This window comes from Myotis daubentonii, chromosome 3 (genome assembly GCF_963259705.1).
Source record: "Myotis daubentonii chromosome 3, mMyoDau2.1, whole genome shotgun sequence".
Taxonomy (NCBI): Eukaryota; Metazoa; Chordata; class Mammalia; order Chiroptera; family Vespertilionidae; genus Myotis; species Myotis daubentonii.
Genome location: NC_081842.1, coordinates 82,301,719 through 82,328,392, shown reverse-complemented (window position 1 = coordinate 82,328,392; position 26,674 = coordinate 82,301,719). Strand labels below are relative to the sequence as shown.

Here is a 26,674-nt window from a genome sequence, read left to right as displayed (position 1 = left end):
CGCAATGATGAGCCGACACCGGAGGCTGATGCAGTCTGATGGACTGTCTCATGGCTTGTGTTTGCAGCTGGCTCCTGTATTACCAAGAGGACATATCTGATAACCAGTGTGTGTTAGAAGAAGGCCTCTATGCTGACCTTACTTCTTGTGGCTGCCCGACATCTGAAGTCAAGTCCTTCAAGCCCATTGACTATGTAAGTACTTTGCTGAATGCATAATTATAAGACCTTTTCTTGTTCAGCTTAATTACCATGAATGAGAATGAGAAAAAAACAATAGATGGGCAAATATAGAAAGTTGAATAATTTAATTGTGGATTATAAAAATCAAGATTCACTCATGAAATCCAACCAAAATGTAACATTGACATGTTCCTTTTCTTTTCTTTTTCTTTTTTTGTGAAGGGGAATGTTAAACTCAGGGACTAGAGCAGGGGTGGGCAAACTTTTTGACTCGAGGGCCACAATGGGTTCTTAAACTGGACTCAGAAGAAGGAGCTGCGGCCGTGTTTCCCGACGTTGCCATGTTAACACTGCTGCTGGTGAAGGAGCGGAGGGGAGAGCAAGAGAACCCTCCGCTCTTTCGGCTCCGCGGGCCGGAATGAACAGCCGAACGGGCCGGATCCGGCCCGCGGGCCGTAGTTTGCCCACGGCTGGACTAGAGTAACATAGGCTTAGGTTTAAGTCCCAGTTTGATACTTTAACCAGTTTGGGTGACATTGACAAAGTTATTTAGTTTTCGCACCTGTAAAAGGCAATAACTTTATAAGGACACTGGGATATTAAATAAGATGGTGCTTGTAAAATACCCAGTGCGTGGTGAGCACTTGATAAATGTTAGCTATTGGTATCATGGTTTTAATTGTTATAGCTACTGAAAAAAATAATTGATCTTTTTATTATTACATAAATCACATCATTTTTCTGCTATTCAGGTTTACAGTGTTAACTGTAGGGCATGGCCCATTACTGGTATTGATTTCAAACCTTGTTTTGGGGAAAATAGGGCTTTCCTCCGTGGTGTGTGCAGAATTATCTAGGTCACCTTGGAGGCCCACATTTATGGAGCAAGTGTTTCTGCCTCCTATCATATTTACTCAGAATTTTAAACATGAGAAAAACAGGACCACAACTGGGATGTCAGTTCTGGTTAGTAGGGTCTACACAAAGGAAATGTGAGGATCTGGGATATCTTCACAGTGTCTAGTCATTGTGATTCCCTGGGAGCATTTGGTCCAAGAGAGATTAACAGTGAGATGACTCAAAGCCTTGCGCAGCAGCAGGAGCCATCAGACCTTCAGCCGGAACTGGCTTCAGGGATGACGGCCATGCTCAGGGTCTGGTCCCAGGCTAGGCAGTATAGTCTTATTTCACAAGGCATTCCTGGATAGAGTATTCTTGGTATCAGGCTAAAAATAGAGTCTTGGCTGCAAACCAACAATAGAAATAGAATCCTTGGTCTTTCTCAGTGGCCCCTTAGACACCAACTTGGAAAGATTAAGTGGCTACTGATGCTTCCTGTCTGCAGGAGGGAAACTGGTAGAAAAAAAGAATGTGGGCTGGTAACTCTTTCCCATTATTGAAAAGGCATTGCAAAGTAGTCCGCATGTCCTGGGAAAGGAATTTTCTTAGTGATTTTTAGTGGTCAACCCATCAGATAGGCACTTATTGGGTATTAACTCTAAAAGCAAAGTATGTAGGTCTAATAAGAGAGTGCCATCCTGAAAGGATTTTGTAGGGCTAATTCAGTGAGCTAAGCCAACTAATTTCTAAGGAGGGCATTTTAGAAACAGTCAAAATTAATGAGTATTACTGTTTTTCTTTGAACAGTTAGAGTTATTTTACATCCCTGAAGAAAAATGAATAATTTAAGTTAGTAGTGAAAATAGAGAACTGTTTTCATGTAAGTTGTGCGGTTGCACGTCCCCATTTTGGCTCAGGGGGATCCGAGCAGGGTAGGCGAAGGTGCCTCCTGGGAAGGATTTGAGAGCTATAGCCTCTTCACTCCAAGAGCTGATGAAAGAGCATACTCAGTTTATATAAGGACAGCACATTCATTTTCTTAATGCCTTTGCATGGCATGTTTTAAATCTTCGAAAAGTTTTGTTGAAATGTGCTTAGGCAGTAGTTCTGGTGTAGAAAATGGAAGTAATATGAGGTGGGTTTGGCATCCCAGCAAAGACCCACAGAGGGACTAAGAGGAGGCCTCAGCAGGTAGCGTTTCCTTGATGGGGTCAACCATGCCTCACCCTGGAGACCCGGGCCCAAGTTGATCAGACCTGGAGACTGGTGTATAAACCACAAGGTCAGCTGGTAATTTGTATCAGGTGGATTCCAATGATGGGAATGCTTAAGAATTTTGTCTGGAGCATTTTGCTGTCTCTCTGAAGAACACAGAACTGAATTAGTCATCAAAAGGTTCTTTATTGAGCATAGATTGAGCAATGAGGTAGATGTCTTGAGATGCGCTTACCTGGAATAGCTCTCTCCACAAGAGACTTCTCCCACACCCCAGGGTCCTGCTCACTTTCTCTAGATTCTGCGCTACCTTTCCCTGGAAAACACACAGCATACTCAGCCTAACCTGCCCTCTGATTCCTTCCACATCCCCTCTCCTCCTACCATGTTCTCCCTTAGGGGTTGACACACCTTTTCCTCTGTATTTGTTAATACCACTTCCTATGCCACAGTCTACTGTGATTGTAGATTCATTCTAGGAAATATGTCTGTCCAATTGAGTTGACTTTACATATATATGAACTGATCCTTTGATTTTGCTTTTATTAAAATAGAATTCTGAGGGTGTTGCCTGCGTATAGCTGGCATTCCCCGACATGCTGTTACTTAATGTAAGTGTCGTAATGGTATAGTAGCGAGGAGTCTGAAGATTTAATCTTTAAACAAGATCAGTGTGTTTGCAGCAGCACTGCTCCAGGCTGATTGCTAGTCGTGCAGACATGCGAGATTCCGAGGTCCATGGGTGCGTCATTTTACAGTGAAGAAAGCTGGGAGCATAGTTTATTATTGTGCTTCTCACTAAGGTAACCTTGGGCAAATCACTTACTTTGGACTCGGATAGCTCGTAAATAAACCATTAGAACAGGTATTTTCAAACCTCTGGCAGCCTTCAGCTTTGTTGCAAATATGTGTTTTGGGAATATTGCTAATTGGAAATGAAAAAGAATATATCCAGCCTCAGGACTCACGTGGTCTGAGGGAATAAGATGGTGTGTTAGCTTTCAATAGGATTATACTATTTATATAACAGTCCCCAAAACAGTGGGTTAGGAGCTGGAGGTGGGTAGAAAACCTAAATAAAAATTTTTTGACCTGGTAGTGTTGGGGTAACCTCTTTTGTCATGTTTCTGTGGGAGCAACCAACCACCGTTGCTTCTGTCGTGTGTCCTCGTGGCTGGGCATGGAAATCGGCCTCCTTTGAAGTAATAATCCAATCCTGGCAGCTATGAGCAGGCACAGCCAAAGAAACATCATCAGAGGCTGTAGAAAAACTTCAAATGAAATTACAACAGTGATGACATAAATGATCTTAAGAAGTGGAATGGGAATTGGCAGTCATTCTGTGCACTGCACAAGGTGCGCAGCTTTGAATATAAGACTAAGTCCAGCCACAGAATAAAAAGGAAGCAGTAATTTATAAAGTCTGGAGGAGTTTGGTTACTATTGACTTTGCAGCCGAGCCCACATATATTTAATAGTATTAACGATCGTGTCCATTTTGAAAAGGAAAGCCAACAGAAATCTGCAGTAAACATCAGCTTCCAGATGAGACATTTGAAGCATTAGCCTTTAAATTTGGGCAAAAGATAAAGATCTGTACACTCACCACTTCTAGTCAACATTATTCTGGAGTCCTAGCCAAAGTAATAAGATTAAAACTACAAAAAAAGTAGAAAGGAAGAAACAAAATTGTGTAGAGTAGCTACTACAGATAATTTATTAGGGTTAATATGAATTTTTGTTTAAGTTGCAGAATACAAAATAAATAGCAGTTCAACCATAGGGTATTCAATATGGGGAACATTATAAAAGCTTCATTGAAGGACATAAAAGATGGAGGGATATAAATTTTTATAGATAAAAAACCCAATATTGTAAAGTGGTCTTCCCCCAAATTAATACAATTTCAGGCAAAATGCTTACAGAAACTTTTGTCTTTTTTTTCTTTTTTTTTAATCCTCACCTGAGGATATTTTTCCTATTGGTTTGTTTGTTTGTGTGTGTGTGTGTGTGTGTGTGTGTGTATCTATATATATCTATAGATAGATAGATAGATAGATAGATAGATAGATAGATACACTAGTAGCCCGGTGCACAAAATTCGTGCACATTAAAAGGGAATTAATTGCCCTAACCGGTTTGGCTCAGTGGATAGAGCCGGGCCCATGGGGGGCTTGGGGGGCCGCACCCTGTCACACACAGAGCAGGGCCGATCAGAGGGTTGGGGAGCTCCCCCCTGTCACCCACAGAGCAGGGCCGATCAGGGTGTTGGGGCGCCGCACCCTGTCACACACAGAGCCGCAGGGCGATCAGGGGGTTGGGGAGCTCCCCCCTATCAGGCACAGAGCAGTGCTGATCAGGGGGTTGGGGTGCCTTCCCCTGTCACGAACAGAGCAGGGCCGATAGGGAGGTTGTGGCCCCGCCCCCTGTCACACACAGAGCCGCAGGGCGATCAGGGGGTTTGGGCGCTGCCCCCTGTCACGCTGCTCCAGGGGCCAGGAGGCCTCGCGGCTCCGCTGATCCCGGTGCTGGGAGGCATATTACCCTTTTACTATATAGGATAGAGGCCTGGTGCACAGGTGGGGGCCGGCTGGTTTGCCCTGAAGGGTGTCCTGGATCAGGGTGGGGGTCCCGTTTGGGTGCCTGGCCAGCCTGGATGAGGTGATGATGGCTGTTTGCAGCTGGTCACACACCCTTCAGGTGGGGGTCCCCACTGGGGTGCCTGGCCAGTCTGGGTGAGGGGCTGAGGGCCGTTTTCAGGCTGGCGGGTGACTGAAGCTCCCAATTGCTCCTTTTTTCCTTTTTTATTCTTGGATTTATGGCTGTCACTGGAGCTGAGAGCCGGCTTTAGCTGTGAGACCTCGCTGCTGAAAGCAGGTTTCTGGCTTTGTTTACTTTCTGTATTTGAAACTTTGTTGCGACTCCAGCTCTGAGATCCCAGCTGACTGAAAACAGGTTTCTGGGGTTTTGTTTAGCTTCTATATTTGTAACAATGTTTCTTAGCAGCTCAGAGCCCAGCAGCAGCAGGCGGGGAATGTTGGAGTCCTCCGTCACTGAAGCAAGCAAGCCTCATGTTAGTTTCAAGCTGCCTGGCTGCCGGCCGCCATCTTGGCTGGCAGTTAATCTGCATATCGCCCTGATTAGCCAATGGGAAGGGTAGTGGACGTACGGCTAATTACCATGTTTCTCTTTTATTAGATAAGATGGTGCCTCACACATATTAAGTAGTATATATGTTAGTTATTATTACTATTGTTATTTAAAATATTAGTTTAGTTTATGGGATGAGGAGAAGTAATGAGGATTTTTTTTTCTTTTTTTTATTGCAAATCCATTTACAAAATGTATTCAAGTATTTTTGCTTAACTACATCCTCCCTTTAGAAGCTGTATCCTCTTTGCATGGCTTAGACTTGACCCAGGAGGAATGTCCTGTTACTGCTGACACCTAAGAAGAGTCTTTGGCCCCGAATGGTTGGCTATTTTCTAAGTTGGCATGTACTGAGGCCAAGAGATTTGTCAAGCTCAAATTGTAATTAAATTCTGTTGGTTTTTATTGTCCTTGGATAGTTTAGATTACTATGGTATCTTCAGTTGTGAATACTATTAATAGTTCACATCTCTTCCTACTTTCATGTTTGAAAGTGCGTCAGAAAAATATGATTTTAAAATAGTTCTTTAGCCCTAACCGGTTTGGCTCAGTGGATGAAGGGTCCCAGGTTCGATTCCGGTCAAGGGCATGTACTTGGTTGCAGGCACATCCCCAGTTAGGGGTGTGCAGGAGTCAGCTGATCGATGTTTCTCTCTCATCGATGTTTCTAACTCTCCCTTCCTCTCTGTAAAAAATCAGTAAAATATTTTTTAAAAAATAGTTCTTTAGCCCTAGCTGGTTTGGCTCAGTGGATAGAGTGTCGACCTGCAGACTGAAGAGACCCGGGTTCGATTCCAGTCAAGGGCACATGCCTGAATTATGGGCTCGATCCCCAGTGGGGGGCCTGCAGGAGGCAACCAATCAATGTTTCTCTCTGATCATCAATGTTTCTATCTCTTTCTCCCTCTCTCTTCCTTTCTGAAATCAATTTTAAAAAATATATTTTAAAAACACACACAAAATAATTCTTCAGCAATCTTTATTTCTGAATGATTACCTATTAACCGCACTCCACGTTAGAGCTTACGGTATGTCAACCCTCATAATCTTCCTAACCTGTAAGTACATTTATAAATGAAGTGTATTTATAAATTTAAGTATAGCTATAAATTAAGACCATTTAAATTAAAACAACTTAAATAGTTTAAAATCAAGTTAAGTATATTTTACTAGGGGCCCAGTGCACAAATTTGTACACCTTGAAAGGAACTGTGGGCCGTGAGGCTACGGTAGGCACAGGGGCAGTCTCAGCCCATCCTCCGCGCTTCCGCCATGTCCTCGGTCCCGTCTGCTGGCTGCCCCACTCCTGCCACTCCCATGCGCTGATGGCGCTGGCCCTACTTGCATCCACGGACGACGCAGAGCGATCAGGGCCAGCACCAGCAGCAGCTGCTGCCCTGATCACCCCTCAGGAGCAGGGGGAGGTGGAGAAGCCCTCAGGGGCGATCAGGGCGAGCAGCCACCACTTGCACCTGCTGATGGCACCAAGTTCACTGAGTGATCAGGACCGGTGCTGGGCACCAGCAGTGAGTACGAGTGGTGGCTCCAGCGCTGGCAGCAGGTGCGAGCAGGGTAGGCACCATCAGCAGGTGCGAGTGCCAGGTAGGACCACAGCGCACAGGAGCAAAGAATTTTCAGTAACCACCAGAGGCTCGCCCCAATGACAGCGACCAGCGCCCCACCTTGGTCTGGCATCCCCACTCACTTGCTCCACCATCCCACCATGTTCTGCACACAAACCCCTGGTGGTCAGTACTCGTCATAGAGACCAGTTGTTCCAGTTGTTCTGCCTTTCAGTCTATTTGCATATTAGCCTTTTATTATATAGGATACCCCTGCGGGGAGGGAATGACTTTAAGCTTAGAAACATTAGGTGTTCTTAAATGAAAAGTTTGAGAGGTTCGACCACATGAAGATATCTTGTTGTTGCTAATAATGGAGAGTGGGATATCTGCATGAGTCAGTCGATCCTATTTTTTCCTTAGTTAATGCTGTTTGTATATGTTCTCTGCCCCTTTGTATATTGGGTCTCGTAGTGCCGCCTTAGTGATTTATATAAACTCATAAAAATATTATCTCAGTCATTTTCTGCAGTTCTTTCTCAAACGCCCTGCACTGTCATTTTAAAACCATTTCTGTGATCCCTGCCATCAAACTTCCTGTTGTTTTCTTTAATATAAATTTCTAGATATAGAATTGTTAGATCACCTTTGAGTTTGGGAATGAACTCTATGGCATTAAAGGACAACAATAGCCTTTTTAAAAATGTCTTTGTAAGCATTCTGCCAAAGGAAGAGGGACAATGCACACAGGTACCGTTTTTCTTAGAATGGTGCTTAGCATTTCAGTCACATTTTCATAACCTTTTAACTTTTTCCTCTCTATGATTTAAAAGTTACATCATGTCAGCCATTAAATACCTTCAACATAGTAGGTGTCTGTAGCCCTTACCACAGCAAACCCTCTCGGGCGAGTGTTGCAAACGCTGGTGGTTATTTATGAACCTGGCCAGGCTCCTTGCCTGTCTGCCCTTCCTTACAAACTAGTCACTCAACAAGTAGTAGAGAGGTGAGGAGGTAAGCTGAAATGCTTTTTTAAAAGCTGAAGGGTGAAGATGTAGGCAGAGTTCAACAAGAGAGCCAGGAGCTTACTGTGGATGATGATTGTCCACTTGTTTTCAGGCACCGGTTCCAGTGGGTAACTTACTGCCGGCCGCCTGTCCAACCCACTGCTGTTCTGGACTCTATAAACGGGCGGACGCTTCCAGCTTTTATCTTACAGCAGCAGCAGAGGCCCCGGTCCTGCCTGCGGTCACTCAGTGACTGGAGTTGACTTTCTGTTCCTGACCGTCTGGTGGCATTTCCTGAGGGAAATCAGTGTTCCTGGCACCTCTGCGCTCCCAGCTAGCTGCCTCCCTGTCCCCGTGATCAGGACACTCTTTTCCAGCCTCCTCTAATCCCTAGCTCTGCGCGGTCCAGTTCCCTAGCACTGGCCACGTGGTTGTTTACATTGGATGAATAATAAAACCAACTCGGCCCGTGGTCACAGGAGCCAGGTGCTCCAGGGCCAGCAGCCTCATGTGGAAGAGCATGCAGGCCAACATCCTGTCACTGCAGAAAGTTCTGTGGGCAGTGCCTCCGACCTTCCCTGGCCAGCAGGTCGCTCTGCCAGATAACGTACCTAAAGAGCTCACACACGTACCTGTGTTTAAAACCTGAACATGTTGTGGCCTTCTTTTCCTGCCCTTTTATTCATGGACTGACTCCCAACAGAGGTTCCGGACTGATGGATGGGCCTCTGGGTCCTTCCCTAGAACCGGCCTAGTGGCGTGTATTACTCAGCTCCTTTCTGTTGCACTACCCCTTCACAGCGCTCACAAGCACCGCACAGGCCTAGCTCACCTCCCTCCTTCTCCTCAAACTGTTCCCAATGAATAGACTGTCCACCCCATCTGCGGTTCCTCGCCACGCCCTCCTCCGCCGTAACAGCCTGGACTCCACCACCATCTCCAACAAGCCGCTCAAACAGGCGTTTGTAGGTCACTAGCCGCCTCCGGCTTGCCAAACCCGAACAGCCTCATCACACTCCCCCTCCCCCTCAGTGTCACAGAAGCATTTGGGACTCAGTTTTCCCCTTTCCGTGATGTTTTCTCTTCCGGCTCTCCTTGCCTGGCCACGTGTTCCATCAGGCTCCCCCCATATTCCCTGTCAGCGCAGTTCTGTCCTCCTTCCCCTTCCTCTTCATCCCCACGCCTGGCTCCGGCCATTGCCCAGATTCGAGTGCCCAGACTTGCAGTCTCCACGCTAGATTTTTCCCTCAACTCCAGATCAGAGGTCCAGGTTTGCTGAGTATCTCAGTTAAGATTACCCGCCTCTGTCTCAACGTTGAAACATTCACTTCAAGTGAAGTTCTTAGCTCTGAGCATCTTTCCCCTCCAGGTTTCCTTATCTGTGACCATCAGTGCACATCATAGCAACCAGTAGTTCTGGTCATTCCACCGTAACAGTCGCTTAGGCTTTTATTATATAGATTGATTTCAGAAAGGAAGGGAGAGAGGGAGATAGAAACTTGAATGGTGAGAGAGAATCATTGATCGGCTGCCTCCTGTACATCCCACACTGGGGATCAAGCCCTCAACCGGATATGTCTATGACCAGAAATCAAACCAGGACCTCCTGGTTCATAAGTTGATGCTCAACCACTGAGCCACGCCTACCAGGCAATTCTTTTCTTCACTCATGTTGCCAGATACAGTTCCTGAAGGCCATTTATTTAAAAGTAGTCACAAACACACATATATATGAAAACATATGCATAATAATTACCAATGTAAATTCTTGAATAAACAATATATTCCCATGGTTTAAAACCCAAAAAGTAACAAAAGGCATGCAGTAAAAAACTTGGCTCCTACTTGTGCCCTGTATCTTCTCAGATCCTATCCTACTGAAGGGTAGTCATGGTTAGTTTTATATTTTTTAAGAACATTTTTAATATACATACAAGTACACAAACGGGGGCAAAAGTAGGTTTACACTTGTGAGTATACAACTTGTATTATTAATTACATTATTTTCCATATGAACCTGCTTTTGCCCCACCTTGTGTACATGTGTATAAATTTTCCCTTTTTATCATCATGATAACATAAGAAGTATGCTATTTTACACTATTCTTTTTTTTAAGATTTTTTAATTGATTTTTTAGAGAGAAAGGAGAGGGAGAGAGAAAGAAGCATTGATCTGCTGTCTTCTGCACTCCCCCTACTGAGGATCAAGCCCGCAACCCAGGCATGTGTCCTGACTGGGAGTCAAACCAGCAACTTTTTGGTGCACAGGACAACACCCAACCAACCAACTGAGCCACACAGGGCTACACTATTCTTCACTTAGTATTTGCTTCTAAAAAATCAGTCTTATAGCCCTAGCTGGTTTAGCTCAGTGGATAGAGCATCAGCCTGCAGACTGAAGGGTCCCAGGTTCAATTCCAGTCAAGGGCACAAGCCTGGGTTGCGGGTTCGATCCCCAGTTGGAGGTGTGCAGGAAGCAGCCAATCAATGATTCTCTCTCACCATTGATGTTTGTATCTCTCCCTCCCTCTCCTGTCCTCTCTGAAATCAATAAAATTATATTTTAAAAAATAAAAACTTACAGATATTTCATAAAGATCTCATTTGTATAGCTATATAGAATTCCTCTGTGAATGTATCATAATTTATTTAACCAATCCTCTCTTGATGAACATTTAACTCATTCCCCATCCTTTGCTATTCCTAACACTTGTGCAAGGAAGAACACGTTTATAATTCATTTTGCTCTTGTGCAAGTATATGCGCAGGTCAGCTGTGAGTCAGTTCTTTGCTGACCTTGCACAGTGCCTGCTGCTGGTGCTTCACTTCTCATGTACCAAGTTACAGATCCTCAGCCCAGTCCTAGTCCCCAGTCCTCAGGCCTTCGAGGACACCCACTGCAGCGGTTCTGTCTCCACCTGTCAGTATCGGAAGAGAATCATGCAGCTCAGTGGACAGTGGCAAGCAGTGGGAGCAGGTGACACTGTGGCCTGTTGGACTCTAATCTAGCTAAGCAGCTCGACTTGCTCTTCCCCTAGCACACCCCAAGCAGGTTTTTTTTTTCTTTTTTAAAGAATAATTTGATTTTTTAGAGAGAGAGGAAGGGAGAAGAGAGAAACATTGATGGGAGAGCATAATGTCGATTGGCTGCTTCCTGCACGTTCCCCTACTGGCGATCATGCCTGAAACCTGGGCATGTGCCCTGCCTAGGAATGGAACCAGCAACCTCTCAGTTCATGGGAAGACACCCAACCAACTGAGCCACCTCCCCAGAGCACACCCCCAAGCAGTTTCTGTCTCCCTCCCTTCCCACAGAGTGCCCTCCCTCTCCTCTGTCCTGGCCCCTCCAGATTCATTGCACCCTAATGCCTGAGCTCACACGCTACCACATCCATGAAACTGCCTTGATCCCTACTCCTTTCTGCTAAAAGTGTTCTAGCCTCCCACCGAGTGCTCTCACAGGCCACCTCCTGTCCTCCCTGAATTAGGTTACAGAACCAGAGTTGTCCTAAGTTAGCTGCTAGTTAGTAATGCCTGGAACACAGGATGGTGCCTTGCTTTGATTTCTTGTTTGTTTTTGTTTTTCCTTATCATGGGTCAATTTCCTTTATTTCTCTTCATCAAAATTTATTTTTTTTTCTCAAAGGTAGAAAGGATCCTGTCTCTGCATGGGAAACGCCTGGGCCGGGGATGGTCCCTTTACCCACTCAGGTTTCCCTATTGCAACAAGGAGTGCTGGGAGTGCCGACAGCGCCTGCACAAAGCCCCGTAGCATAGCTTTCTCAGGGCTTCCTGCCAAGTCGCCAGTTGCCCATATGTGGAACAGGCCTGTTAACTTATTTTTCATTATTTTTTTTACTTAGTTTCCTGTTTATTTTTTGTCCCTTATCCTCTCCCTTTTGGCCACCATCAGCTTGTTCTCTATAGCTATAGGTCTGTTTCTCTTTTTTTATTGTCCTTTATTTTGTTTTTTATATTTCACATATAAGTGGATCATATGGTATTTATTCTCCATCTGACATACTTCATTTGGTATAATATCCTCTAAGTCCATTCACATTATTGCAAATAGCAAGATTTCATTACTTTTTATTGCTGAAAAACATTCCTGTGTGTGTGTGTGTGTGTGTGTGTGTGTGAGAGAGAGAGAGAGAGAGAGAGAGAGAGAGAGAGAGAGAGAGAGATCACTTCCTCTTTATCCATGCATCTATTGATGGATATCTGGGTGGCATCCATATCTTGGCTAGTAGCGCTGCAATGAACATAGAGCTGCATATGTCTCTTTTCCAACTAGTGTTTTTGTTTTCATCAGATACATGCCCAGAAGTGGAATTACTGAGTTGTATGGCAGGTCTATTTTATATATATATATATTATTGATTTTTTTTACAGAGAGGGATAGAGAGTTAGAAATATTGATGAGAGAGAAACATCAATCAGCTGCCTCCTGCACAGCCCCTACTGGGGATGTGCCCGCAACCAAGGTACATGCCCTTGACTAGAATCAAACCTGGGACCCTTCAGTCTGCAGGCCGACGCTCTCTCCACTGAGCCAAACCTGTTAGGGCATGGCAGGTCTATTTTTAAGTGTTTGAGCAATCTCCAGACTTTTCCATTAGTGGCTATACTAATTTACAATCCTACCAACAGTGTACAAGGGTTCCCTTTTCTCCACGTCCTTGCCAGGACTTGGCCTAAGGTTTCAAAAATTTGAAAAACAAAAAGAATTAATTTGCCTTAATAAATAAATGTTGAACACACTCCGCACACCAAAAAATAGAGAAAAACATTTTTGACTCACAAGAGACTTTAAAATATTTACCACAAAATAGACCTTAATTACTTTGATTTCTCGTCCCCCAAAAGTCTCCTAGCATAGTGTCTTGAATGGAAAAGAGTAATGTTGATGCTGTTCTTGTCTAACAAGAAGGTTTGGGGGACACTTTCAGTGCAGAAGTCACCTGCCCCTGTGCATGTGGGTTGTTATCGCTAAATTAAAAATGCCTCCTTCTCCCTCCTAGGAATGTTTTTAAGAACCTAGAGCCATAACATCTGTGTTCTTAGTGGCTGCTCCTGTGCCTCCTGAGGAAGGAGGGTGCCATTCTGTCCCATGTTTATTCTGTTGCCAGCTAAAAGCATTGGCAGGATCAAAATGTCCAAATTACAGCATAACCAGCCCTTAACATGTGATTGGAAGCAGGTGTCCATTTTTATTATGAAACTAGAGGCCCGGTGCATGAAATTCATGCACAGAGGGGGATTTCCCTCAGCTCAGCCTGCACTCACTCCAATCAGGGACCCCTCGAGGGATGTCCGACCGCTGGTTTAGGCCCCTGTGGGATGGGGCCTAAACCGGCGATCAGACACCCCTCTCACAATCCAGGACCGCTGACTCCTAACCACTCACCTGCCTGCCTGCCTGATTGCCCCTAACCCCTCTGCCTGCCTGCCTGATCATCCCTAACCTCTCTGCCTGCCTGCCTGCCTGATCACCACTAACTGCCTCTGCCTACCTGCCTGATCACCCCTAACTGCCTCTGCCTACCTGCCTGATCACTCCTAACTGCCCTTCCCTGCAGGCCTGATCTCACCCCCAACTTCCCTCCCCTGCCAGCCTGATCTCATCCCTAACTTCTCTCCCCTGCTGGCCTGATCACCCCTAACTGCCCTCCCCTGCTGGCCTGATCTCACCCCCAACTGCCCTCCTCTGCCAGCCAATTTGGTATTGATTGGTCAGTTTCTATGCCAGTCAGCATCAAAAGCTCCGCCTCCTAGACAGTCATTGACTCCTCACAGTTGACCCAGATTTGGTTCTGATTGGTTGGTCTCTATGCCAGTCAGTGTCTCTGGGCCTATCAATGGGGCCTGATCAGAAAGGCAGGGCTGATCAGCAGCCCCAGTGGAGGCCTAGAGAGAAATGGAGGCCCAACTGCTGGCCAGGCCAGGAGAGAACAAGAGGTAAGTTCTGATCAATGGCTGCCACAGAGGCTACGGATCAGACCCTGCCTCTCTCTCTGCAGGCCTCTCTTCGGGCCTAATCTGCAGCTCCCTAGGCAGTCATTGCTGGGTCAGGGCACTGCAGCGGCCCCAGTCAGAGCTGGGTTGCCACGGCAACCCAGCACTGATTTCTGGTGTTTGGTCGAGCTTTCAGTTGTTACGACCCTGGCTCTTATTATATAGATTAAGATTGTTTTCTGAAACATCAATTTTAACTTTAGGTTCCATTGATTTTTATTTATCAGAATTAATCTCACCAGTGCAGGACTGGCTAGAACATCTTTAGAGGGTACAGCAGAAAACTCTAAGAAGTGGGGAACTGGGTCCCTGCACTTGCTGATGCTCCCTCCTCCTTGTCGGCAGGTCTTTGAGGAGCCCTCCCTCAGCCTCTTCGCTCTGGAGCACTGTGAGGGCAGAGAGCTGCACCTCGAAGAGGCCGTGAACTCGGTTCTGAACAAGGACCTGCACTTCTACACCCAGTCCGTGTGGATAAAAAGTGGACAGTAAGTACGGGAGGAGGCCTCGGCCTGCTTCCGCCACTGCGTGGGACAGAGAGCGGTGGTGCCTTTTATTCCCGCTCCACTGCTGTGTTGGATCTGACACGCTCCTCCTCATCTTCTCTCTCAAGTAATCACAGTGGTTTCTGTTCACGGAGGAGACAGTGGGCCAGGCCTTCTGGGCAGAGTCTTTGGGAAGGAAGGGCTGCCATGTGCTCAGCGCTTGTGTCACAGGGCAGGTCCATCAGATGACTGCAACCATTGAGCCCACGTTCCTTTCAGAGGAAAGTTAAATAGTAGCTTGGTGCAGGCCACTGGCTGCTTAAGACAAGTGGCCACTTATTTGTTCGCCGTGTTTTGATTTGACATTTCCTTCGTCCTAAAGTTGTTTGCTCCAGGGCACTTATTTCCTGCTCAGTCCCTTGGTTTGACTGAGCCTGCCTCCCAGCATTGCTGCCCTCCTCCCGCCCTCCCTCTGCCCTCCTCCCGCCCTCCTCCTGCCCTCTTCCTACCCTTGCCCAGCCCTCCTCCCGCTCTCCTCCCACCTTCCTCCCGCCCTCCTTCCACCCTCCTCCCGCCCTCCTCCTGCCCTGCTCCTGCACAGCTGGTGTTGGGAACCAAATGTCCACTAAGGGAACACACAGCCCTCGGTGATTAATGTGAAGAGGACTATTTTTATTTCTTGTGACTTTTAAATTTTGTAATAATCAATTCTTTATATTTAAATATCTGAGGGTTGCCAAAACTGGTTTGGCTTAGTGGATAGAGCATCGGCCTGCAGACTGAAGTGTTCCAGGTTCAATTCCGATCAAGGGCATATACCTTGGTTGCGGGTACATCCCCAGTAGGAGGTGTGCAGGAGGCAGCTGGTTGATGTTTCTCTCTCATTGATGTTTCTAATTCTATCCCTCTCCCTTCCTCTCTGTAAAAAAATCAATAAAAATATATTTTAAAAAGTAAATTAAATAAATAAATAAATAAATAAATAAATAAATAAATAAATAAATATCTGGGGTAATGAAAGAGAAAAAAGCCAAGAATATAAATTGATTTGAAAATTAAGTCAACTCGCCCTAGCTGGTTTGGCTCAGTGGATAGAGCGTTGGCCTGCGGACTGAAGGGTCCCGGGTTCGATTCCGGCCAAGGGCACATGCCCGGGTTGTGGGCTTGATCCCCAGGAGGGGGCGTGCAGGAGGCAGCCGATCAATGATTCTCTCTCATCACTGATGTTTCTATCTCTCTTTCCCTCTCCCTTCCTCTCTGAAATCAATAAAATATATTTAAAAAAAAAAAAAGAGAAAAGAAAATTAAGTCAACTGTTATAAATAAACGGCTTTTGCATTATTCACATGTAATAGCAGTTTATAATTTTCTGCAAAGCATTTCACATGGTTTGGTGTTCATTAAACATAAATTAATTTACTGAGTATAATAACCTCCATATTATATTCCAGTACATTATTTAACACTTAACTGTAAACTGAATTATGGAATTCCCTGATTATCATACCTTTCACAGCATTTTTATACATTTCTTTTCTTTACATTCCTAAGTGGAACTAGTATTTATGGACTCATCTCAGAAGACTTGGCACCGTCTCATTTCATTCATTTGTAGAGAACTGGTGCCATTTTCCCTTGACCTTCTTATTTCTCTTCTTTTATTATCCACCTACTCTCACTGTTCAGGACTCTGTAAGAGATGGGTACACAGCGTAAGGAATGGGTAAGGCTGTCTGAAAGGTTTCCTAGGCTACAGATGGCTTATGGAATACTGCGTCGTGCACAGCCAGCTACCTACCCTCAGTGGCAGGTTTTGTTTAGGGGGTGGTTTTTTTAGTTTTTTTGTTGTTGTTGTTAATCCTCACCCAAGGATATTTTTTCCATTGACTTTTAGAGAGAGTGAAAGGGAGGAAGAGGGGGAGAGAAAGAGAGAGAGAGAGAGAAACATCAATGTGAGAGAGACACATCAGTCGGTTGTCTCCCGCACCTGGGATTGAACCTGCAACCCAATTACACGCCTTTGAGTGGGAATCAAATCCAGGACCCTTCAGTGTGCGGGCTGATACTCTAACTACTGAGCATACTGGCTAGGACAAGTTTTTAGTTTTGTTTAATCCCCATATTATCCATATCTCTGATCTGTGATGGTAATGAGGGCCATGCTTTAGTGCACCATCCGTCACAGCTTTTCAACTGTGCAATTCATTTAGATTGATATATAATGAGATAGTTTATTAAAATCTTACCAAGGGCGTAGCCTGTGTGGCTCAATGGTTGAGCATTGAGGAGATCACAGTTCGATTCCCTATCAGGGCACATGCCTGGGTTGTGGGCTCGATCCCCAGTGTGGGGCGTGCAGGAGGCAGCCGATCAATGATTCTCTCTCATCACTAATGTTTCAGTCTCTCTCTTCCTCTCCCTTCCTCTCTCTGAAATCAATAAAAATATATTTTTTAAAGAAATGTTATGGAAAATGAATTTTGGAGCTGGAGGGGACCTTGTTTGGAAGCAGAGACACCAGAGTCCTAACAAATCCAAATCTTCTGAGCCCCTGTCCAGTGGGCTTTTTCCTGATCATCGCTGCTTTTTCTGTTAAAAAATAGAATTACATAGTTTTTTCTTTACAATATCTACAAAGCCAGATGTTATAGAAGGAACCCTAACTGCTGTAATGTAGGGACTGCCTTTTGTTTTGAAGTCCCTCACTCTTTCTTTCCTGCTCTCATATAGGTGGATAGCTTATGAAGGATCCAATTTCCTAGGAAGACAAATCCTACTCGAACCCAATGAGATCCAAAATTGGACGGCATTCAGCGGGTGGAAAACCATTGGTTCCCTCCGTCCTATGAAGCAGGTAAGGAGAAAAGAACCACGCCATCCAAAATAGCTCCATTTCCTAGTAGAAGTGGCATAAACCACACCAGCATCTGAAATAATGACCATTTCACTTAGGTTGCCATTTATGTAGCAGGGCGAGTGGCTTAGGGAATACTGTAGATTTTAACCAGTTCTTAAAATTCTGTCTACGGTCAGTGTTGGATTGTAGCTTTCAGTCCAAAGTCTTAGTGACCATGTTCCCGTTTCATAGAAAATGAAGGAATTATAAGCTCTGCAGCAGGCAAATGGAACGAGAATGAACTCTGAGACTGCACTCGTTTTACTCTCTAAGTATTTGGACTTTCCCCCACTTATAGAATACCCAAATGGGTCCTGGCAATTTAATCCAAGTCGCATCTACTGCACTAGTGCTTGTCAGTCTTCTGCTCAGAAGCTTCCCCTGCACTGAGTGTGACCCACTCTTCCCTGTGGCCCGAGGGCCTAGCTCCGCTGCCCCTCCCGTCTCCTGGCTCACGGTCTCCTCCCTCTCACGGTGTGCCCCACGCTCCAGCATCGGCTGTCCCACTCAGCTCCAGGCACAGGTTTGCGTCTGTCAGGTTCTCCTTCATTGGTTGCCTGGCTGCCTCTTACGCATCTCTCTAAAGTCAGCTTGCCTGCCAGGTCCTCAGATGCCTCTGTCTCCCTCTCTCCCAACCGAAGCCGGATCCTAAAGACCTGGTTCTCCTCCAAGCCCCTGCATGCGGTTTGTAACCGTGTAGTTACGGTCAGAGTGGTGCTCTCACTCTGTTGCAGCCTGTGGAGGCTTTTTGCACTGCCCCAGTGCCTGTCACAGGGTAGGAGCTCAGGGACTTATTTAATGAAGGAATGAAAGTGAAAATGGATGAATGAATGTTTGACATTATGTAAAGAATTGTGGAGGATGAAGGATAGACATGACTTCTGCCTTTGTAAAGCTTCATTTTGAGGGGTAAAATATCCAACTCAAAATCTATTATAATAAAAGGGTAATATGCTAATTAGACCAGACATCCTTCCTGACAAAGCCAGAGCAGAAGGGGCGCCAGCCGGGGGAAGGCCTACTCTTGCACAAATTTTCATGCATCAGGCCTCTAGTCCTATATAACAAAAGGCTAATATGCAAATTGTCCCCTCGACCAAAAGTTTGACCGGGGGCGGGGCCGGCCAGCCAACCACCCACAGCCCCTACCCCCTGCCAGCCTGGCCCAATCAGCCATGATCGGGGTGGACTGGCAGGACCCCACCCATGCACAGATTCGTGCACCAGGCCTCTAGTAATAACATAAAATGCAAAACTGTGTGATCATCCAGAAGCCACAGGCAGTGCTGGTGCAGAGAAGGGCAGTGTGGACATGTGTGGGAGTGTGGCAGGTTTCAGGAGCGTGGGGAACCACAGGCTGTTGGGTCAGATGGTCAACAGGTATGCCATCTGTCCTTTTCTCTAACCCCTTATAGACTTTTCTTACCTGATTCCAACAGTTCTTTAAGGCGGGAGTTTTTTTTCCCCATTTTCTAGATGGAAAAATAAGGCCCAGGGAGATAAAGCAAATTGGCAAGAAGCATTCAAGTGTCAGAAGCAGGATTCGAACCAAATCGATTGTGCTCTAAAATCTGTGTTCTTAGGCATCCGCACTCTACTCTCCTTCAAAATGAGATCCGTGTTCACAGAGCGTCACCCTATGTTCCAGGCACTGAGCTCAGCGGAACAGTTGACATAAGTGCTGAGGCTCTGAGGTTCAGGTCTGACACACTGTTAAGTAGCTGATGGCAAGTAAAAACCTGGCCTAATTGGCTGCCCGACCAGTGTGGCTCAGTGGTTGAGCATTGACCTATGAATCAGGAGGTCACGTTTTAATTCCCAGTCAAGGCACATGCCCGGGTTGTAGGCTCCATACCCAGTAGGGATTGTGCAGGAGGCAATCAATGATTCTCTCATCATTGATGTTTTTATCTCTCTCTCCCTCCCTCTTCGTCCCTAAAATCAACAAAGTATATTTTTTTATTTATTTTTTTAAACTGACCTAACACATGCACACGCACACACCTTCATTCCCACCACTCTGGTTCCATCGGTTCAGACTGTAGCCCTGTCACCTGTAAGCAGTGTGACTTTGAGCTGGAATGTCACCTCATCTCTTAGCAGCTAGGACTCCTCACTGGTGAGACGGTGACCACAGTCTTTACTTCTCACTAACGTAGTGAGGATTAAATAAGATACATGAAGAACTTGACACAACTCCTGGCTTGTATTGCTATAGTAACACATTTATCTTGCAAGTACCATTCACATGGCCCTGGAGACAATCAGAGATGCTCTTCTGAGAGATCCCGGACGTCAGTGGGCTCTCCTGGCAGAGTATGTGGTACAGGGTTTCATGACCTTCACATGCTTATTCTTCCCTCCTGGCCCATGGGACGATGGGTAATCGCATGGGAAAAAGCAAGGCAGAAGTGGGACTTCCGTGTAGTTTTTACCAACCATTCAATAATATTTAATTCTGTGCTGTTAGAAACTTGAGAATATTTCCCTCGCTTCTGAAAGGTGATTCCTTGCTGGGGAAGGAGTCCCTGCCCATTGCTCAGGGCCCTGAGAATTAAAGAGAACTGGAACAATGGCCTCTCGCTTTACAGAGAAGCTTTTTGACAGTTAACATTGTTATTCTTGCATTGTGCTTTAGGAAATACCTGATTCCTATCCTGGTTAAGCATTTAATATCAAAATAATATTTTAACAGGGATTGTTTTTCCTGTTGTCCATTTAGGCCACAGCTTTAAAACCCAGCCAAGGAATTCTGGTTCTAAAACAGTACTGTAGGCCTTACTGTCCTTTTGGTAAGGCTGTTAGTACTGCTTTAATTCATATTCTTGCCTGGAAAGTTAGGAATAATTACAATGCGATTCTCTGAGGTTGGGAATTGGGAACTCACTGAAGCACTTACAATGCGCATCAGTGTTTTACAGTCTAATTACAGAGGAGTCAGTACAAGTATGCAATAAGGGTAATTAGTGCCTTGCTTGAGTTAATTGGTTAAACCTGTGATGTTTGTTCCTAACATAATTGGAACTCTGTCCTCTGTGAAGGTCATGCCTGATTTCTTACATGTACAAGGTAAGGAAACTGTAATAAACATATAATGAAGCCTCAAGAATTAATAATTGGCCCTAGCCGGTTTGGCTCAGTGGGAAGAGTGTCGGCCTGAGGACTGAGGGGTCCCGGGTTCGATTCCGGTCAAGGGCATGTACCTCGGTTGCATGCTTCCAGCCCTGGTCGGGGCATGCGGGAGGCGACCAATTGATGTGTCTCTTTCACATCAGTATTTCTCTCTGTCTCTCCCTCTCCCTTCCACTCTCTCTAAAAGTCAGTGGCAAAAATATCCTCGGGTGAGGATTAAAAAAAATAATAATTGCAGTGGGAGACCAGGCTGGATTATGGAAATTTAAATATGTTACTAGCACATTACAAACGCAGAAATTATGGTTTGAAACATGTAAAACAATTGTCAAGTAGGGGTCTTTTTCACCTGCTTTCAATGACCAGATAAAAATGTGTCTATTAAGTGTTCAAAGTGTTCGTTTCCTTAGAAAGGCTAAACATGGCAGCAGTTTACCAGAATTCCAGAGGCTTTGTACTGATTTCCCACAAATGTTGAGATAGAATAGTCGTTGCTGGTGTTGCCGTGATACCTTGTTGCATCGACCTGGCACTTACATTTCTCAGCAAAAGTCCTCCCTTATTAGATAACAGACCACTTGTTAGTACTTAGCAAGGTTCTAACTGGGATGCAACACCTGACCCAGAGCCAGGGTGCTGCGTGTCCTCTGTGTTACCCCACGAAGACGGGAGGCCTAGGTTCCGGGACTGAAGACCAGCTTGCACGGAGCCTCAGTCGTGTGCTGTCCTTCCACCATCTCGCTGAGTCTCAGCACACTGGCGCCTCTGGGACCGCCGCTCACTCCCTGCCTAAGGGTAATGTGTGCTGTTCAGCACAGGCCTTAGGCTTAGAGCATCCTGGTGAGGGAGGGCTTGGGTGCAGACAGACCATGCTTCTCCACCTCCTTTCACCATTCTGATAAAATTCAGGTCATAGTTATACTTGGTTAAAGGGTTGTTCTGGTTATTAATACTGACATAATAGAGTAGCTCAGAAAGCATTTAGTATTAAGTTTTTTATATTACCTTTAGAACTACCTTGCAGTGGTTCTCAACCTTCCTAATGCCGTGACCCTTTAATACAGTTCCTCATGTTGTGGTGACCCCCAACCATAAAATTATTTTCGTTGCTACTTCATAACTGTAATTTTGCTACTGTTATGAATCGTAATGTAAATATCTGATATGCAGGATGTATTTTCATTGTTCACAACCCACAGGTTGAGAACCGCTGCTTTAGAGGCTAGTCCTAGATTTAATATTTTAAAACTGTCTATATTCCATATCCAGGGGATAAAGTACTTTGTTACCCAGTTTCTTAATAAACAGTGTAAAGGTCAACAAAGTATAAATGTAAACGAGGAGATGACGACAGCTCCTAGGGTGCTCGGCCACCTGGGTCTTTAAGACCTCCCACAACAGCCACTTGGCACTCAATCACAGCTCAGGACAGCGTGTCTGACGGTCGCACGAAGCTGCTGCGAGGTCCTCGTAGGGAGCACCTGGCCTATTCCTACTCCCCTGCCTCCCCAGACAGTTAGAGCGTAGCAGCTATTGAATTAAGCTTGTCAAGTCCCTAATTCCACCCCCGTGCCACACAGAATTCTAGAGAATGAAAGTATTACCTTTACTCTTCTAAAGGACATTTTTCAGAAAAATATAATAGAGATTGTAAGTTGGAGCTTTGTGCTCAGTGGTGTAAGGATTTGCTAATAGGAAATATTAATTTATATATATTTGCTAAAGGGACTGAGTGAAACTGACAGGACCACGGTAAATCCCATCACCTCTCCCTTCCCCCCTCCAAGCCTCCCCTTGGGAAGGACGGATCTCCACATTCAACAGGTTTTTCCTAAATGCCTGTGTCTCCCTGTCGCAGCCTGCAGTGTACATCAGGATCAAGAACCGGGCCCAGAAGGAGTACCTGACGGCCACTGGAAATGCCGCTGACGCCCGGGCGAACTCTGTGTGCACCGCCCCCTACAGCGGGAAGAACACGCAGGTCTGGCACTACTGCCGAGGACTCTTCAAATCCAAGGTAACCAGCGCTCATACCAGGCCCTGCTGATGGGTTTGGGCTTGTTCTTTTGGAAACCAGAATCTTGTCAAATCTACAGGTGTGAAAAAATAACAGAACTTCCTAGAAACAGTTTATCCCTGATTATATAAATACTGGTGTTGATACATGAAAGTGACTTGACTTAGAGAAGTGTTTGATCTAGAAAATTGAGTTTCTATTTTAAAGTAAAATCTAAGATCACACACTGTGATCTAAATGGTTCTTTAGAACCAATGGTGACAGTCACTGGGTCCAGGTTGGCAGTGTGCTTCTCAGGTGAGGTGCTCCTTTAAAGTCCAGATGGAGGAGAAACCAAGATGGTGGCACAGGTAAACACCGGAAATTGCTGCCTCACACAACCATTTCAAAAATACAACTAAAAGACAAAACGGACATCACCCAGAACCACAGGAAGGCTGGCTGAGTGGAAATTCTACAACTAGAAGGAAAGAGAAAAGCACTGAGGCGCAGACGAGGTGCGGAAGTAAAGTGCAGAGGTATGGGGGCACACATGGAAACGGCTGGCAGCTGAGGACGCGGTTGTCTTTTTCAATTGGGAGGGAGTCTCAAGCTCCCGACTGCTCTGAACTCCAGTTCAGGGCGAGTCTCTGGGGACCCAAACTCATACGGGGAGAAACTGGACTGTCTGGCATCGGTCGGAACTCGAGGGCAGCTTTCTCTCAGAGGTGCTTGCAGCGATTACTGGGACATTGAGACCCGGGGCCTCTTAGGGCAGGGCTGAGGAGCAGCCATAGCTGCTTGATCCGCCCTGTTGATCCCCTGAGACCCTGCCCCACCCAAGCTGTGCCCAGAGGCTTTTGCATATGAAAGGCCTGGCCCTTTGCAATCTGAAAATTACCTAACAAACTGCAGCTGAATCAGAGAGACCCAGAACTTACAAAAGAAGGCCCAAAGCCCCACAGCAGCTTACATTGCTTCACAGCTGGCCCTCATCTGGGCACCTCCAAACAAAGAAGAGGAATCTGCAGATCTCTCCATAGCTCCCGCTGGGTAGCCTCAGACAGAGGCTAAATTAGCACCTCCTTAAAGATCCAAGAGCCAGTGTACCCAGTGGTCAGAGTGGGACCATCCAGATTACAACTCCTCAGATTCAGAAGGGACACACTCAGGGGGCAGACTCAGTGAGCACCAAAGCCCCAATGAAGCAAGTCTTGCCCCAGAAGGGTGTCTCCAGCACAGAAGTTCTCCCACTGCAGACACAGCTGATTCTCACAGCCAATTGGCCTGGAGGTCAATTCCTCCCAGTGATACCTACAACAATCAAGGCTTAACTACAACAAGACTGTGCACAAAGCCCACAAGGGGGTGCACCAAGAGTGTCCACCTCAGGTAATTGGGGAGGCTGAGCCACTGGGCCCTGTAGGACACCTAGCACAGAAAGCCACTCTGTCAACACAGGGAAGCATAAAAAATGCGGAGACAAAGAAATAAGTCACAAATGATAGAAATGGAGGAAAGCAAACTACTGGATATAGAGTTCAAAACCACACTTATAAGGTTTTTCAAGAATAGTCTAGAAACCGCCGATAAATTTAGTAAGACCCTCAGTAAGTCTAGTGAAACCACCAATAAATTTAGTGAGACCCTCAAGAAATCTAGTGAGACCCTCAAGGTTGTGAAAAAGGACCAACTAGAAATTAAGCATACACTGACTGAAATAAAGAATATTATACAAAGTTCCAACAGCAGACTAAAGGATTGCAAGAATCAAGTCAAAGATTTGAAATACGAAGAAGCAGAAAACACCCAACCGGGAAAGCAAAAAGAAAAAAGAATCCAAAAATACGAAGATAGTGTAAGAAGCCTCTGGGACAGCTTCAACGTACCAACATTCGAATTATGGGGGTGCCAGAAGAAGAAAGAGAGCAAGATATTGAAAACCTATTTGAAGAAATAATGACAGAAAACTTCCCCTACCTGGTGAAAAAAATAGACTTACAAGTCCAGGAAGCGCAGGGAACCCCAAACAAAAGGAATCCAAAGAGGATCACACCAAGACACATCATAATTAAAATACCAAGAGCAAAAGACAAAGAGAGAATCTTAAAAGCAGCAAGAGAAAGAAACTCAGTTACCTACAAGGGAGTACCCATACAACTGTCAGCTGATTTCTCAACAGAAACTATGCAGGCCAGAAGGGAGTGGCAAGAAATATTCAAAGTGATGAATGCCAAGAACCTACAACCAAGATTACTTTATCCAGCAAAGCCATCATTCAGAATTGAAGGTCAGATAAAGAACCTCACAGATAAGAAAAAGCTAAAGGAGTTCATCACCACCAAACCAGTATTATATGAAATGCTGAAAGGTATCCTTTAAGAAGAGGAAGAAGAAGAAGAAAAAGGTAAAGATACAAATTATGAACAACAAATACACATCTATTAACAAGTGAATCTAAAAATCAAGTGAATAAATAATCTGATGAACAGAATAAACTGGTGAATATAATAGAATCAGGGGCATAGAAAGGGAGTGGACTGACTACTCTTTTGGGGGGGGTCTAGGGGGGAGGCATGTTGGGGGTGGGGGAAGAGACTGAACAAAAATCGTACACCTATGGATGAGGACAGTGGGGGTGGGGGGGTAAGGGCAGAGGGTGGGGTGGGAACCGGGGGGAGGGGAGCTATGGGGGGAAAAAGAGGAACAACTGTAATAATCTGAACAATAAAGATTTAATTTAAAAAAATAAAATAAAGCCCAGATGGAACTGGCTGCCTTTGGGTGCCTTCTCATTTTCAAAATGAAGTAGCTAGAGAAGAGAGAAGCTGTCACTGGGGAAAGCCTAGGAAATAAAATCCGGGTTTCTGTTTCTCTGAGACCCCTCCGTGTCTGATGCTGTGGGGAATAAAAGTTTTAAAACGTTCCAAGTGTATTGTATTATCTCGCCGGTGGGTCTACTTTTATCTCATGCTTCACCCAAAATGAAGAGCATTAAGAAAACTAAGTTCTTCGAGCTAGTACTTGTAAGCTAGCAGGGACTTAACATGTAATTCCAGTCCAACAAACATTTATTGAACATCTGTTGTCAGATGTAGGCATCTTTTTAGAAAAAATACCTCCATTTCAGGTTTATTTCTATACCATTTCCTCCCCTCAGCGATAACGAAGCTTTTTGGAAGCTTACTGAAGTTATAATTATGCTGTGTACAGTATTCTTTTCAGAGGGGACATAGTCGCTCACGGTCGGTGACTTGCTCACATGGAGGAAGGGGCCCGGTGTGTGCTCGCCCTGTCGGGCGCACGCAGCCCTCCCAGGCCTGTCCCTCTTCTAAGCCCCAGGGCCCATCTTTGCTTCTGTGACTTGTTCCCTGAGCTGAACTGCCCCGCTGGCTCCCTTCCACTACCTCTGTAACTTGCTAAATAAACTTTCTCTTGAAGTTTGAAAAGAAAAAAAAGAAAAGGGACCCAATTCAAGGTATTTTAGCAAACACAGTGCTACCCATGCATTTCTTAACCCTGTAGGCCAGCGACACCTGCCTGGATGTGATTGGCGGCCGGGACACGCCAGGAGCTAGAGTAGCCCTGTGGGCGGAACATGGGCAACTGAGGCAGAAGTGGAGGCTGAACAGAAACGGCACCATCAGCTCCTATCTCAGCGACCAGCTTGTCCTCGATGTGAAAGGTGGGCCCGCAGGGAAACCCCGTGAGTCATGTTTCTGGATTCCATTTTAAGTTAAACCTCTTCCCTCTCCTGGGTAACGAAAATCACTATGCATAAGAGAGAGATGAAGTCATTTTAAATTATGTTTGGAAAAAGTTAAGATTTGCTGTTTTAACAAACAAAACCATGAGCCACGTGGATCAAGCAGGAGAAGCCTGAGGACACCGCCTGAGGCTCTGCTCATTGATGCAGCTGAAAAACACATTTGTCATGCGGGGATCTTTAGAACATTTTTACATTTGAGTATCAAACCATAAAATATAACGTTTCTTAGAAATAAACATCTCTAACTGTTTGCTGTAAATTGCTCTAGTCCAGTGGTTCTCAACCTTGGCTGCACATTAGAATCACCTGGGAATCTTTTTAAAATCCTGATTTTGGGATGAGGCCCAGAAATCAGGATTTTAAAAAGATTCCCAGGTGATTCTAATGTGCAGCCAAGCTTGAGAACCACTGCTCTGATCCTTAAAAGC

At 45.4% G+C, this 26,674-nt stretch overlaps 1 protein-coding gene across 3 annotated transcripts in view; it reads left to right on the top strand.

The window, feature by feature from the left end:
- Window positions 1-26,674, top strand: part of CRYBG3 (crystallin beta-gamma domain containing 3) — a 128,955-nt gene that overhangs the window by 100,206 nt on the left and 2,075 nt on the right. For 2 of the 3 annotated variants that reach the window (XM_059688034.1, XM_059688036.1), the window contains 5 exons: window positions 68-194; window positions 14,317-14,456; window positions 17,184-17,307; window positions 22,340-22,498; window positions 26,003-26,183. In XM_059688034.1, the coding sequence (XP_059544017.1) occupies window positions 68-194; window positions 14,317-14,456; window positions 17,184-17,307; window positions 22,340-22,498; window positions 26,003-26,183 (731 nt within the window). The remainder of the gene's footprint in view (window positions 1-67; window positions 195-14,316; window positions 14,457-17,183; window positions 17,308-22,339; window positions 22,499-26,002; window positions 26,184-26,674) is intronic. The other variant, XM_059688035.1, reaches the window with a different exon arrangement.